Consider the following 16,947-nt stretch of genomic DNA (forward strand, 5'->3'; position numbering starts at 1 on the left):
AACATATACAGTTTGATCATCATGCAAGGGTCCTACAACTAATATATCTGAAAACATAGTTCATGAAGCACAATAATTGAGGAATGATATTTCTGTGACAATAACATGAAAAGAGTTTGTTCTATTGTCATCTATAATATTGCACAGCACTATAAACAGCAATCATTCGGTGAGATCCACAAGTCTGTGGCTAGAAGTGTGTGTTTAGGATAATATATCATGAAAGGGGTCTCTCAATGAGAGTTCCCTCTTATGAATGCAGTTCGTAAAGAAACAGTCGTGTGTAATTCATACCTGCCACAGAAGACAGTTTATGAAGGGAGAAATCCAGAAGGGCCTGAGAGTGGGAATGATTGATTATAAGTCCTGCAACTTGAGAAAGCCATTCCATCTGTCTGTAATAAGTGGAGAAAAGATGGTGAATCCAAAGTCACCAATAAAATTTGTATAGAATATTTCCATATTCACTCATAAATAATCGTTTTATATGGAAAAGTAACAGATCGTAGTAGCATGCAAAAATAGTACAATGTTGCCACCCTTCAGTTGAACAATTGAGGCAAGCTAATATAACTGCAGATCATCCAACCCGAGGGCTCTGAACAATTACCATCTGGAGATATTAACCATGCCAAGCAACATCCTGTTTGCTAATTCCTGCATAGGGAATTACCTAAAAACATGCATAAAATGTATTGGACGTCGAAAGTTTTTGCAGCAAAATGAAGTAAAGAATAAGTACGACAAAAAACAGAGACATTACAGTCATGGTCATACATTAACTAATACTTTAAAAAGTAAATATACAACTTCACCGAACAAAAATTTTCATTACGTATCTGCACCTGCTTCTTCTGAAAACCCAAAACAAGATAAAAACAGGTATTATATTTGATTTTCAACCATCTAAGTGCATAACATGAGTTTATGTAGACCAGAGACTCGAGAACCATTTCGGAATCCTTTATTCCACATGGGCCAAAAACAAAAAACTTCAACCTAATAATACTTCTAAAATGTTGCAACTAGACTCTAAAAAGTAAAATGCAATTGCTGCTCTTGCTTCTCAATTGAGACATATCCTAGTCAATTTAAGTTCAAATCATTTACAAGGTGATAGATTAGGCAATGGTTAGACATTGTAACACGGCTGCAATTTAATCAACCTCTAGCTTCTGTAGATGTTCACTGACTTCAGGGACCTGAGGCAAAGCCATTTGAATAGCCTTTAAAACCCATTTTGATTTTGAATTCACTCATGGTGTTTTTGTGCACTTTTGAATTTTGATTACTGAAAAAAGTGAACAACCTTGATTGTCATCTCAACTCCACTAGAGGGAAAAGTAGATTGACCGTGACAACCTATTGCACAAGCTGAATTTTCTCAAAGGGAAAGAGTTCAATCTCATAGTAAGAGACAAAAATAATATATACATATGCATGAACTTATGAATATTGAAAATGCAAGACTCAATAAGTTTGCAAAATGAGCAGATATACCACTGAGAAAATCAGTACTGAAGTAGAAACTATCAAGGAGTATGGACAATATCCTGTCTCTAAAAGTGCAAAGGTCCTGATAATAGGGCCGCCAAAGGATAAAATGTTTTAACTCTGTCAAATTCAACTTAATAGTGGCTATATAGTTCTTTATGATTAAAACGCTGCATACAAAACACTACAAATTTATTATAGAGGGGAATATATATGTGTATATATATATATATTCTAATCCTTATGAAATTTTATGAAATTGAAATACCTAGCCAAAAAGGGAAAAAATATGGATGAAATCAAAATGCTTACACATTCATTCCCAGATATTATCCACAGGAACATGAACATCAACACCATGAGCTGAAATTGATTAATGCAGAAGGCATCGATGAAGTGTGAAAGACAACAAATTTCAGAACCCATGTTGCTCATCCTTATACCTTCTAAAATCAAACCGGTATTGGAAGAGGCTCTATACAGTTAATGGTAAAAATAAAATAGACAAAGGAAGAATAAAATAGGACACTTTTCAGTTTGCCACATAACACATAATAAACCATCTTAGATAAGTTAACCTTTTCCTCGACCATATTCTTTACAGCTTTCAGTAACCATTCATCCAAGAAACCACAAAGATTTATTGGCAATTTGGCGACTGATCAGAAATCAATTTCTTAATATTTACTTCTGATAGCCCAATATCTGAAACTAACATGTATTCTGCTGAACTTTCTACTTGGAGAATGCTCAAACATCCCATTCTTCCATCACTTTATAGATTGCATTGTATTTTGGTCATCCCTCCCACTGAACAAGAAATCTTGGCTAGTTGTATTTGTTACCATATGGAACATCCATTGCTCTATATATCAACTAGTTGGTGAACCTGTCAAATCCATGGCAACTAAATCACTGGTTGGCATATTTCTCACATCATTAATGAGCCTTGTAAGTTCTTTTCCAAGTTCTCTATGAACATAATCAGAACGCTCTTTTGTGATAGATGACTCTGAAAACAGGATTGCAGTAAGGGAACGGAATTCTTGAGACCATTCATCATCGTTGTTCTGATTACTGTGAGCATCGTCAGGAACTAGTGGGATCCCTTGTTGCCATCGACTCAGATAATATTTCTCAGGAAGTTGAAAGTAGTTCTTTACCAGAAGTACTCGAAGAGCATGTCTACATAAGATTCCTGAAGATTCAAATTCCTTGCAAGAACAGTGAATTTGTTCATCTTCTGGTATCCATATAACTAGACGTTCTTCGTCCATCTTCTTGAAGTGGCGTACGATATATGACCCATTAGCCATTTCAGAGTTAGCATATTGCATAGTTACCACCAATTCCTGCTGTAACGCATTGAAGGCAAAAGGGGTAAGAATATTTCGTGCATGCTCTTCTATGGGTAAGCATGTTCTTACATGCATATACTGCATCTCTTCACGTTCCTGAATTTTAGAATTTGAAGAAATCCCCACCTGAACAAGTTCCAAATAAATCTAACAATTATACATAAGCATATATTAGTAAGAAGTGGAACTAATAATTCATATACCTGCTCAAAGAAACTACGCAAACATGTTTGTGCACTGAAGATTCCTTTCAAGAATGCAACTGTGGACTTTGAATATGCAGTTGATGCCATTCTAGCAAGAAAGCAACCTCTTGTATAGGATAATGCCCAAGATGCCCGGACAGAAAAGAGTAAAGCAATGTGCTTATCTGAACTAAGTCCAAATCGAGAAACCATCTGATTCCATTGATATTCAAAATCCTCTGTACTCTCTAAATGACACAGTGCATCAAACTCAGATTTAAATTCCGTATATCTTGGTCCAAGTGGAAAACAAAACCAACAGGATACCTTGGGCAGAATATTCCATATAGAGGTAACATGTTTGGTATTTGGTAATTCACTTCTTATGGCATCTCTAAGCCCATGGTCAAGATCAGTTAGAATTGTTTGTGGACATCTTCCTTTCATAAAATGGACAAAAGTCTGTAGTAAATAGAAAAAGTAAAACAAGATCAGGATTAGGAAATAAAAAAGCACAACAAAAGTAAAATGATCATTCGAGGGTTTGGATGATAAACCTGTAAAGCCCAAGAAAAGGAACGGGGAGTGTCGTCTTGTAACAGAGCACAACAAAAGAAGATAACTTTTCCATGGTTGTCAATGCCAAGCCATGCTCCGAAAAGCAGACCATATGTGACCGAACGGTATGTTGTGTCAAAATAAACTACATCACCAAACATGGCGTATGCATGAACAGAGTCTCCGTATGACCAAGCAATGTTCTCAACCTTTTCATTCTCATCAACCGTAACATCATAAACAAAGTATGGATCCCCCTCCTTTGCAGCCCTGCAGGCTTCAAGAAGATCCATCGTATCATTTTCTCTTTTCTCGGTCAGCAAGGCATCATTTTCTTGAACAACTTTCTTTCGATTCTGAACAAAATTTCTAACATCCCTCTCCAAAAAGGGCAATTGTCCTCCCTGGATGCCCTTTTCCAATTCCAACATCTTAACAATACGATGTACCGGGAACCCAGCTTTGGAAAGCAAAAGAATTCGCTCTTGATCGGCCTCATGGATTTTCCGATAAGCAGGGAGGAGACGCACCTGATCATCTTCTAACAATTCATGGTTATGCACATTACTGAATTGCACAACAAACCACTGAGAAACCCCATCAACAACCTCCTTGGACAAGTACATTTTCGCATCACATCCACACCGAACTGATTTCCTATCTCTATGGTGCTCCCCAGTCTGCTTCTTTTTGGCTGGAGCAAAGCCAGCACGATAGCAAACAAAGTCCCGTTTATATATACCCAACTGTGGGCTCAATCTAGACCTCTCTTTCCTAATAGAAAACCCATTCTTTCTCGCAAAATTCCCATAATACTCAAATGCATCATCATCACTCTTAAACAACATTCCAACATAAGGGGCAACCATAGCCTCAGCCGATGCTGAATCGTTCTTAACCAATTGTGATGCCATGTTGGTCTCCTCGGAGTCTCCATCATATGTAATGAAACATTTCCAATCCCCACATGGGCATTGCTGCCTCCGCATCCATATATTTTTTGAAGGTATTGACACCATTATTCCAACTTGATTTAAGTATATCTTTGCATAAATATTATATATATATACATATATATATGTGTGTGTGTCCAATTAATTCTATTCAAATCCTTGACAAAAGCTGGCAGTGGACATCCATCTAAGGGAAGAAACATTAAAATAAGTTTTTCTGGTTCACGAGTGATACGAATAAATTAACTACCAATTCTCAATTTTTCTATCGATTGATTTCTTGAAATGGTGTGATTTTTTTCTTTCGGTTTCAAGTTGGGGAGCAATATCTACAAGCATATATATCTATATATATATACACACACACAACAGTGTATGTAATTGTATATGGAAATCAAGAGTCAATAGCTTAAAGATGGTGAGAAAAAATGAATTGAATACTGAAAATTTTGCGTACCAGTCAAGGAGACATGTGCTATAAACTCTTTCTTCCTCCCACGGCTCGGATGCCCTTAATACTCTCTCTCTTTCTATATCCCCCTCCCCCGATTGAAAGCTACACAGACCAGCCTCGATTCGGGTGGGCGGAGCTGTTTCTGTGTTGGGCCAAATGATGGATAGTAAAAGCAGAAGCTAAAAAATAGCTCAAACAGATATGGGCTAGGTTCAGCAAGCCCATCTCTAGTTGACCCAATCCATAGAATAGAAAGGTTTGTGATTGTGCGGATTGGGGTCAGGTTTGATTAAATTCCCTTGCTGGGATGTTAAATTTAATAATTACGGAGCGCCAATCATGAGTACTTTAACTCTTTTTTTATTTTTTTTTTTGTACTCTATATTGTCTTTTCAAAAAATATAAAATAAAACAACAAAATTACTTTTCAAAAGTACTCATGACTCACACTCCACAATTACCCCACTATTGAGAGGTAGTTTACGTGGTTACTTTAATCATTACAACTTAAAGCGTAAGACAAAAAAAAATTAAGAGGCCTTTTCACATATATGCTTCAACCAACTAAAAGTTTAAAAGAAAAGATAATACTGAGTAACAGAAAATGCAAGAAAGAAGATTTTGCATCTCTTCTGTAATTACCATGAATTCTCTTATTTGCCCTTTCTTTGGAAAAGCAATAAAAGAATAACAAAAACAGTAACGAACCAGAAAACTAATGGAGTATTGCTGGTATTTCTATAAAAGCATAAGAATTGTGCATAGCATCACCCATTGCAATTTGCACATTGAAGGGTTACATAACATGTCAAAAGTCAACTTTTGTGATACCCCTCGATTCTAGAGTCACGGGTGATCAAGTTTGAGTACAGATTCGAGAGATATCAGACAATCAATATGTAAATAAGCACATAATACAAACATGAAATAAGAATAAAATAATAAACTGAAAAGAATTCTAATTAAATAACATCCTCAAAGTATTAATGTTAAAATCCAATAATCCAAAACCTCCATTAATTTAACAACTCGGGAATCCATCTAGTGGACCCCTATCAAATATCTCAAACGATCAATCTAGTGGACCCCTATCAAATATCTCGGGAATGAGTGTCTGTATCTGCTCTATACAATCAATCTCTAACTCTGGAATTGACGAGCACCTGAAAAATAAGAGAGTGAATCAGGCCCACATGCAAGTCATATCCTACTACGACCCATACAGAAACCTGATACACAGATACATCCTAGATAGCTCAACAATAACTAGAATAGTCCATATATGTATAAGTACACACTATAGGACGCTCACTAGCCCAATAGGTCTGTCTCAGCTTGAGTAGAGATACCATGCAAATCACACGTAACATGGTCATGTGTACCTAGACCTACTAGGGAACAACAATTACTGTCTAGTTATCCATCCTAGGCAATATACGCACCCTAACTATGATCCTGAGACTCAAGCTCATATCATAGCACCATAACATAAATATATAAAATCCGTATACTCCTAATACACAATATCATCCATCTGGTATAGTGGCCTGATATATGTATAACAATCTATCCAAAAACCAAAGTAGGTAATTCAAGTATTTTATTGACATGACACAAATATGAGTAGGACTTAACCTTTATGGTTATCCATACTTCAATACAGAATAGGTAGGACTTAATGTTTGAACTAATCCATCCCTAGTATGCCACCGTTCCATACCGATGCATACAATCTCCAAATAGAATAGTTAATAAGCCAACACTATACATTCATCAACCTTTTCTCCAAAATATGCATTAATATAAATTAATACATATGTAACGATATTAGGCATTCAATATATAACCTAAAAATCATGTTCCAACTATATAAATTGCTAAAGTAAATCTAAGCATTTTATATCCTCCAAACTATCCAGAAATTGATCCAGTTAATAGTAAACAAATATCAATTTATTCCAAACCAAGTATAGTTAATTTTAGGTGATCTACTATACTTATAACTCTGTCTAAATATAATTAACAGTATTAAATCATAAATAAAATAACCTCCAAGTTCCAGTAAATAAGTTTATTAATCAAAACAGTGCACAACCTACATGTTTTTCCTCAAATTCACCTTATTCCATTCCTTAGTACAGTTATGAATTAATATTTCCTCATTGTTTTACAGGTTTACAGCAATCATATACATCATTTATGTAATGACCCGGTTATGTAACGATCCCAAAACTAATGCCAAGAATTTTAAAAAAAAAAATTCGGCATAACCTCCCCTAAAAATGGACCTACCGCAACCTGTTTAAATGCGTATTTAACCTGTCATGCAACTAATTTCCGAATTCACGGCAACAAAAGATAATGATACAACCTACTAATCTAGACAATGCTTCAAGCTAGGATTATCCTTCCATTCATCAACAAGTTACATATCATCAAGTTCGCATCCCATATGTCATCGAGTATCATAAGTGTATTACATGATCATGGTTCTTCAAAAGAAATTTACATCATTACACCTTTGGAATTTTACAAAAATGAGGGATGAACAAAGGAGTAGTTTATTACAAAATAACAAAGAAAATGCTCCTCTAGCAACTTTCAAAGTTGGGGTGGATTGTCGTCCATCGGTTCTTTTTTAAGACCTGAAAAAAATGTATAAATAGTAGGGTGAGCTATATGCTCAGTAGGTGACACTTAAGACACAAATCTTGTGTCCTTATGAATTCAAGCAAAGCATAGGCCAATGGGAGATAGGGATCATACAACGTAGGGGATCAAATACAACATACAATTCAATTCTAATTATAAACAATGCAATGCAATGCAATGAAATGCAATGCATGTCAATGACACTCCCCATTTTTTATTCTCAAAACCATCACTTTCAAACGTTAATACAGCTCGCCCTTTGGTAACCCCGCCGCGACATGAGAGGAGGATTGGCTAGTGTCCCTGACCCTTGGTAACCCCGCGGCGTCATTATAGGGCCCAGCTAGCTCAACCACACTAGGGCGACTCCCTAGTCCTCTCTAGGCTATATTAACCTCCGGCCCGTTGGTAACCCCGCAGCAACCGGGTTTCGCATAAAAATCATTTCATCAAAAACACTTTCCCGAAATTTTCCCTTTTTGAAGTAAATCAATTCTTTCCCTTTTCCTGCCCAATGTTAATGCATGAATACCTTAATGACATACACAAGTTCATCATTCCATACTTTATCCAATTTAAGCAACATGGCATAATTCGCAAGAATAATCAAGAAAGTCATAACATGCTTATACATAACAAGTTTATGCATAATGAACATATATAATCAAGTCTTAAACATGCTTCACATAGAACAATCAACAAATATAGTCACACAACTAACATATATGCATACATATCAACAATTCTCTAGATTTTAAACAACTAATCAAATTAAACAACAATTAGAGGCAATTAACTCACTAAGGTACAAGATTTCATGAATTAAGGGCCCCTACCTCAAGATTGCACCAAAACCCTAGAAAATGAGTCCTCAAATTCGAGCTCCAAGGAAGACTCAAAACTGAAAATTGATGGTATGGATGTATAGAGCTTGACACGAGCTTCGTTTTGCCTCAAACGGAACCTAATTCCAACAAGAAATGAGTGAGAAATCTAACCTCAAAGTTGAAACCAAAAATAAGAGAAAAATGAGCTTACGGGTTGAGAGAGAGATACACGAAGAGAGAGAAAGGGAATCAGGAAAATGAGACCAACTTTATGGTCTTGACCCTTTTCTAAAATGCCTTGTGGGCCCCACCATTAAATTATTTTTCTTTTACTTTTATATTACACTACACACACACAATAAATACACAGACATCACATTCTCCCCAACTTATAAGGATTTCGTCCCCGAAATCAAGACATACCTGAGGAAGAAAACAACGCTGGGTACTTGGACCGAACCTCCTATTCGAGCTCCCAAGTAGCTTCCTCGACTCCATGGTGTCTCCAAAGGATTTTCAAGTCTTGTTCCTCAACACCTTCTGTTGTGTGTCAAGAATCTGAACTGATCCTTCCTCGTAGGAAACATCCTCATCAATGTCCACATCTACCCAACTCAAAATGTGAGATGGATCCGGTTCGTACTTCCGTAACATCGATACATGGAAAACATTGTAGACCCTATCCAACTGTGGTGGCAAAGCAAGCCTGTAGGCAACCTCTCCTACTCAGTCCAAAATCTCAAACGGTCCAATAAATCGTGGCGACAACTTGCCACTTTTTCGGAATCTCATCAATCCCTTCCGTGGAGAAACCCGTAGAAAAACGTGGTCTCCCACCTCAAAGGATAACGGTCGTCTCCGCTTATCCGCATAGCTCTTCTGTCGGCTCTGAGCTGTAAGTAACCTCTGTCTTATCAACTTAATCTTCTCAGTAGTCTCGAGTACAATGTCGGGTCCTAAGGCGGCTGTCTCGCCTACCTCAATCCAACAAACAGGAGACCTACAAGGTCTACCATACAACGCCTCAAATGGAGCCATCTGGATGCTCGCCTGATAACTGTTGTTGTAGGCGAACTCAATAAGTGGAAGGTGATCCTCCCAACTACCACCCAAGTCAAGCACACATGCCCAAAGCATATCCTCCAAAATCTGGATAGTACGCTCCGACTGACCGTCCGTCTGTGGATGGAATGCCGTACTAAGATGCAACGCTGAACCAAACGCTATTTGAAGTCCTTCCCAGAACTTCGAAGTGAACTTAGCATCCCTAGCTGACACAATGGTTACAGGAACTCCATGCAACCTTACAATCTCCTTCACATAAAGAACACCAAGCTTCTCTGCATCATCTGTTGTCTTAATAGGTAAAAAGTGAGCCGTCTTGGTCAATCTGTCAATGATGACCCATACAGCCTCATTGCCCCTTCTTGACCTTGGAAAACCTGTCACAAAATCCATAGCAATATGCTCCTATTTCCATTGCGCTACAGGTAATGGTTGCAACAAACCAGCTGGCCTCTGATGCTCGGCCTTCACCTGCTGACAGGTAAGGCATCTAGCCACAAACTGTGCAACATCTTTCTTCATCCCGTTCCACCAATACTGACGTCTTAAATTGTGATACATCTTGGTACCACCTGGATGAACTGCAAAGCGGGAAGTGTGAAACTCCCGTAGGACATCCTCACGACAAACTGTGGGAACCACCAACAAACCCCTAAACCGTAAACCCCCATCTGCATGCAAGGCCCAATCTTTCACTGTCTCACCACTAGAGATCAAAGCGTGGATGGCATCTAAGTCCGGGTCCTGTCTCTGTGACTCAATCACTCGTACAACAAGAGTAGGCTAAGCCACAAGACTAAATAAGAATGCCGACTCACTACAAGCATCATCATCACAACACTGTAATCCCATCTCTGCCAGATCTTTAAGCATCTTCCACTTCCGAATAGCTAAACTGGCCAAAGTTCCATGAGATTTTCGGCTTAAGGCATCAGCTACAACATTTGCCTTGCCCGGATGATACTGCAAATCAAAGTTGTAATCTTCCAAGTACTCAACCCATCGTCTCTGTCTGTTGTTCAAGTCCTTTTGGGAAAAAAGGTACTTGAGACTTTTATGATCCGAGTATACCTCGAATTTCTCACCATACAAATAATGTCTCCAACACTTCAAGGCAAACACAACTGCCGCTAACTCCAGGTCATGAGTAGGGTAGTTAAGCTCGTGAGTCTTCAACTGTCGAGACCCATAAGCCACTACTCTACCATTCTGCATCAACACACATCCCAACCCGTCACGTGAAGCATCACAATAGATCACATAACCCAAGCCTCGCTCAGGTATTACCAACACTGGAGCTGTAGTCAATCTCGTCTTCAACTCCTAAAAAGATGAATCACTGGCCTTATTCCAGACAAACTTGACCCCTTTCCGGGTCAAACGGGTCATAGGAGCTGCCAAACGGGAGAAATCCTTCACAAATCTCCGATAGTAACCCGCTAAACCAAGGAAACTACGGATCTCAAACACATTCTTGGGTCGCTCCCAAGTCAAAACTGCTTCAACCTTTGATAGATTAACTGAAACTCCACCTTCTGAAACAACATGCCCCAAAAACTTCACCTCCTATAGCCAAAACTCACATTTCTCGTATTTGGCATACAATCGGTGCTCCCGTAAAATCTGTAAAACAATACTCAAATGGACCTCGTGATCTTCCCGAGTCCGTGAGTACACAAGAATGTCATCCACGAAAACTACCACAAACTGGTCCAAGTAATCGTGAAAGACGCGGTTCATCAAGTCCATGAATGCCGCTGGCGCATTAGTCAAGCCAAAAGGCATAACAAGGAACTCATAATGTCCATACCATGTACGGAATGCTGTCTTCAGGATATCCTCATCCCTAACCCGCAACTGATAATAGCCAGACCTCAAGTCAATCTTCGAGAAACAACTGGCTCCCCTCAACTGATCAAATAAATCATCTATCCTTGGCAAAGGATACTTGTTCTTGATGGTGGCATGATTCAACTTTCGATAATCAATGCACAACCTCAACGAACCATCTTTCTTCTTAGCAAACAAGACTGGTGCGCCCCACGGTGACACACTCGGTCGGATGAAACCTTTCATCCTCAAATCATCAAGCTGCCTCTTCAATTCTTCCAATTCAACTGGTGCCATACGATACGGTGCCATAGAAATCGGCACAGTACCATGTATCAAATCAATAGTGAACTCCACTTCTCGGTGTGGAGGCAACTCTGTCAAATCTTCTGGAAAAACATCCAAGAAGTCACAAACAATCGCCGGATAAACTTCTCCCACGACATCATCTTCTTCGGCTAGAAGACTAGTTAAGAAATAATCACCATGACTTCGTCCACGAACCCCATAAAACGATGAAATGTGGGAATCACTCCGATCTCCCACGAAAAAGAAACAGTCTCCCTCGGGAGTGCAAACTGTAACCCTTCCTCTGTAACAGTCGATCGTGGCATGAAATGAAGCCAACCAATCCATCCCGAGAATGACATCAAAGCTAGTCATCTCCAGGAGGATAAGGTCAAACACAAAGGTCCGCCCGGCTATCACAATGGAGCAATCCCGCACAACTCGGCTCAATGACACTGAAATCCCAACTGGCGTATCAACACATAACGCCCGATCCATGAAACTAACCTCTAACCCCGATGCAAGTGCAAATGATGATAAAATGAAAGAATGAGATGCACCAGAGTCAAACAAAACACGAGCCCAACAACCAAACACTGGAAATATACCTCGAAGAACTGACGGTCCAGAAGATGCATCGGTCTGTGCCAGTGCAAAAACACGTCCCTGTGGTACCTATGCCTGAGGACTGCCAACCTGAACACCTGACTGCTGCACTGACATAGTAGGAGTATCCCTTCTAACTGATCGTGAACCCTGTGAAGACATAGTAGGCTGTGGTGGTGGTGGTCTGAAACCTGACTGAACTGTAGCCGATTGTGACGGCCTCTGCTGTGACCCTCTGCCACTAATGGTGCCTGCTCTCTGACTCGGACAATCACGAATCAAGTGACCCTGCTGGCCACACTCATAACAAGCCTTCGGAGCTGACGAAACTGAAGACGATCTCATCGGACAACTGGACTTGTAATGTCCGGGCTGCTGACACTGATAACAAACAACTGCACTCCTGTCAGATCCAGCTGGCATAGGAGTGGTAGGAGCAGATCTTGTAAACTGTTGCCCCTGAAACTGAGATGGACTGCCCCTGTTCCTTTTCCAAGAAGATCCCTCTGAGGATGGCCCTGCACCCCTCTTTTGCTTCAATTGCTCTCTTCTTGCATACTTCTCTCTATTGTCAGCCTCCAGCATCAAAGCCCTTTCCACTGCTTCAGAGTAAACCTTAATAAATTGTGCCGTGATCAACGGCCTCATTCGATCATTAAGACCCGAGACAAACTTCTGAGTCTTGTTAGCTTCATCTCTCACCACTTCTGGAGCAAAACGAGAGAGTGAGGTGAACTTGTTCTCATACTCCGCCACTGACATGTTCCCTTGAATAAGATTATGAAACTGGTCTTATAACTCCCATCTTTTGGAAAGCGGAAAATACTTCTCATAAAACAGCTCCTTGAACCTGTCCCAGCTCATCTCTTCAATCTTGTACTGGTTGGTGACTGACTTCCACCAAACCTTGGCATCCATAGCAAACTTGTAAGTTGCTAGGATGATCTTCAAGTGATCCTCTGTCACATCCATTGAGGTCAACTGAGTTATGACTTGATCCATGTAGTTGTCGGCTACCATTGGGTCCACACCGCCCTCAAACATAACCGGCATCAGCTGAGAAAACCCCTTAATGATCTTGAGACGCTTCTGAGCTGGAGTCTCCTCAACTCGAACTGTAGGTTGTGGTACCAACTGCGGCTGAGCAACAATAGTTGCTCTCACAGCATTTTGCAACAATCGATTCAACTCTAGTGCCACAAAACCTTCACCCACTTCTACGGGTACGGGTGTTTCAACATTCTCTCTTCTTAGGGGAACAACTCTTGGTGGAATCAAGTCCCTAAGAAGCATGTTCTCATCAACTGGCTCCGCCGGATTGGAGCTAGAGCTCTCACCAACATCGTCCCTTGTTGGCCTAAGGCCAACTTCTCTAGGTTCCTCACGCCGTGACATCGTGCTATAAAACGAGAAAACGATTCAGAAACATGACACTAAGGTCAACTGTGGATGACTCAACAAGAATTAATACCGTACAACACTTAGCATGCAAGACTATGCAAGAAACATTTTAACATAAACAAGTAAGCACATAGGCAGTTAAGCATGCTCATTTAAATAAGATACCACGTAGCAAGTAGTCAAGTAAGCAACACAAACAACATTCCATGCGACTCTATGTAGGCCTCTACCCGTCGTCCTAAAGGTTTTCGAACCTTTGCTCTGATACCAAATTTGTAACGATCCCAAAACTAATGCCAAGAATTTTTTTTAAAAAAATTCGGAATAACCTCCCCTAAAAATGGACCTACCGCAACCTGTTTAAATGCGTATTTAACCTGTCATGCAACTAATTTCTGAATTCACGGCAACAAAAGATAATGATACAACCTACTAATCTAGACAATGCTTCAAGCTAGGATTATCCTTCCATTCATCAACAAGTTACATATCATCAAGTTCGCATCCCATATGTCATCGAGTATCATAAGTGTATTACATGATCATGGTTCTTCAAAAGAAATTTACATCATTACACCTTTAGAATTTTACAAAAATGAGGGATGAACAAAGGAGTAGTCTATTACAAAATAACAAGGAAAATGTTCCTCTAGCAACTTTCAAAGTTGGGGTGGATTGTCGTCCACCGGTTCTTTTCTAAGACCTGAAAAAAATGTATAAATAGTAGGGTGAGCTATATGCTCAGTAGGTGACACTTAAGACACAAATCTTATGTCCTTGTGAATTCAAGCAAAGTATAGGCCAATGGGAGATAGGGATCATACAACGTAGGGGATCAAATACAACATACAATTCAATTCCAATTATAAACAATGCAATGCAATGCAATGAAATGCAATGCATGTCAATGACACTCCCCATTTTTTATTCTCAAAACCATCACTTTCAAACGTTAATACAACCCGCCCTTTGGTAACCCCGCCGCGACACGAGAGGAGGATTGGCTAGTGTCCCTGACCCTTGGTAACCCCGCGGCGTCATTATGGGGCCTAGCTAGCTCAACCACACTAGGGCGACTCCCTAGTCCTCTCTAGGCTATATTAACCTCCGGCCCATTGGTAACCCCGCAGCGACCGGGTTTCGCATAAAAATCATTTCATCAAAAACACTTTCCCGAAATTTTCCCTTTTTGAAGTAAATCAATTCTTTCCCTTTTCCTGCCCAATGTTAATGCATGAATACCTCAATGACATACACAAGTTCATCATTCCATACTTTATCCAATTTAAGCAACATGGCATAATTCGCAAGAATAATCAAGAAAGTCATAACATGCTTATACATAACAAGTTCTAGCACAATGAACATATATAATCAAGTCCTAAACATGCTTCACATAGAACAATCAACAAATATAGTCACACAACTAATATATATGCATACATATCAACAATTCTCTAGATTTTAAACAACTAATCAAATTAAACAACAATTAGAGGCAATTAACTCACTAAGGTACAAGATTTCATGAATTAAGGGCCCCTACTTCAAGATTGCACCAAAACCCTAGAAAATGGGTCCTCGAATTCGAGCTCCAAGGAAGACTCAAAACTGGAAATTGATGGTATGGATGTATAGAGCTTGACACGAGCTTCGTTTTGCCTCAAACGGAACCTAATTCCAATGAGTGAGAAATCTAACCTCAAAGTTGAAACCAAAAATAAGAGAAAAATGAGCTTACGGGTTGAGAGAGAGATGCACGAAGAGAGAGAAAGGGAATCAGGAAAATGAGACCAACTTTATAGTCTTGACCCTCTTCTAAAGTGCCTTGTGGGCCCCACCATTAAATTATTTTTCTTTTACTTTTATATTACACTACACACACACAATAAATACACAGACATCACAGGTTATTTCATTCCTTTTCATTTTCCTCAGAATTTCACGGATGAATTTTTTTCGTTGAAATTTCTTGTCTGAGTTCAGTTTCTCGTCGCTTACTGTCGTCTCGAGTGCTCAAGAATGGTTTCTGAGTCTCTTTCCTTTGGATTGACAACTTCCTTTATGGACCGAATCATTTCCACATTTTCACTTTTGTGACACTATTCATTTTTTTTCTTCTTTTTCCCGTTTGTCACTTTGTTGGCACAACCTCAATTTTCGTGTTCAGTTTTGCTTCCATTTTTGCATGCATCCACAATATTTAAATTCCATACTATGTGTATTTTTACTTTTGTAGAAAAGCATGTTAAATGTTTACTTTTCTTGTAAAGAGTATGGATGCATGACTTTTAGTAATTATTCTAAACTTTTGGGGTTTTAGTGTAATTTCATAAAGTGATTATTTTTCATCTTATGGACCATTTTACAATTTAATTTAGAAGATATTTTAGAAAAGAACCTTTTTGCAATTTTCAGAAAAAGTGTGACAAGTGTCACACTTTCATTGGTCCACTTGTTGACATTTGTGTGAAAACATTTTGATGCCTTGGATGATAACATGTAGAGAGTGGAGATTCACCCACTTGTTAGCCTAGGATTTGTGCACTTGTTGGCTTAGATGATTGACAAGTGTAGGTTTGAGATTAAGCCTAGGATGGAGCCTTGGATGAGAAAATGCTTTCAATTTTTGTGAAGAAAAGAGAAAACATTAAAATGATGTTTCTTATGTTTTCGATACTGTAACAAAGAAACGTTTTCACTAATGTTAGTGCATAGGCACTATTCATTTTAAATAAAATTCATATTATTTGTGTTATATACTAAGTTGCATATTAAATGTTAATAAAAATATATATTTTTAATCTAGAATAAATTAAATATTGTATATTAAATATATTTTAATATATAATATATTAAATAATAATGTAAATGATTTTTTGTGACAAATAATTTTTGATATAGAATATAATGTTATTAAATTAAATTAATTCAGAAAAAAAAAATGTTATTAAATTATTAAGCTGTAGATATTTTATATTATTATATATCATATCTATATTATATTATATGTAAATATTAAATTATAATTAATTTATAATATTATAGCATAATATATATTTTATTACATATAAGATATATTATTTAATATTTTTTATTCATAATAAATTATCATATGCTAAATATATTATATATCACATAATAAATGTATACATCATACATATAAATGTATTTATATACATAATTGGTGGGAATGTTTTTGTCTTGATATATCTAATTTTGTACTTATGATATATTGTGTATTTTTTTATAATTTTAAATTAGATTTTTTAGATT

At 38.2% G+C, this 16,947-nt stretch overlaps 1 protein-coding gene across 2 annotated transcripts; it reads right to left on the reverse strand.

Annotated features, from left to right (window-relative positions):
* Positions 1 to 1,838: 1,838 nt before the first annotated feature.
* LOC132267938 (putative protein FAR1-RELATED SEQUENCE 10) lies at positions 1,839 to 5,058 on the reverse strand. Of its 2 annotated transcripts, none has more exons than XM_059768832.1 (3): positions 3,595 to 5,058; positions 3,056 to 3,499; positions 1,839 to 2,999 (listed from the first exon to the last, which is right to left on the reverse strand). In XM_059768832.1, the coding sequence occupies exons 1-3, from the start codon at positions 4,612 to 4,614 to the stop codon at positions 2,367 to 2,369; spliced, it is 2,097 nt and encodes a 698-aa protein (XP_059624815.1). In that variant the 5' UTR covers positions 4,615 to 5,058; the 3' UTR covers positions 1,839 to 2,366. The 2 variants fall into 2 exon arrangements, with proteins under 2 accessions (XP_059624815.1, XP_059624816.1); XM_059768833.1 differs by having other exon boundaries at positions 1,839 to 2,978; positions 3,595 to 5,057.
* Positions 5,059 to 16,947: the final 11,889 nt, after the last annotated feature.

This window comes from Cornus florida, unplaced genomic scaffold (assembly GCF_030987335.1).
Source record: "Cornus florida cultivar Cherokee Brave unplaced genomic scaffold, ASM3098733v1 CherokeeBrave_3.0.0_Hap2_Chr01, whole genome shotgun sequence".
In the NCBI taxonomy this organism is placed as follows: Eukaryota; Viridiplantae; Streptophyta; class Magnoliopsida; order Cornales; family Cornaceae; genus Cornus; species Cornus florida.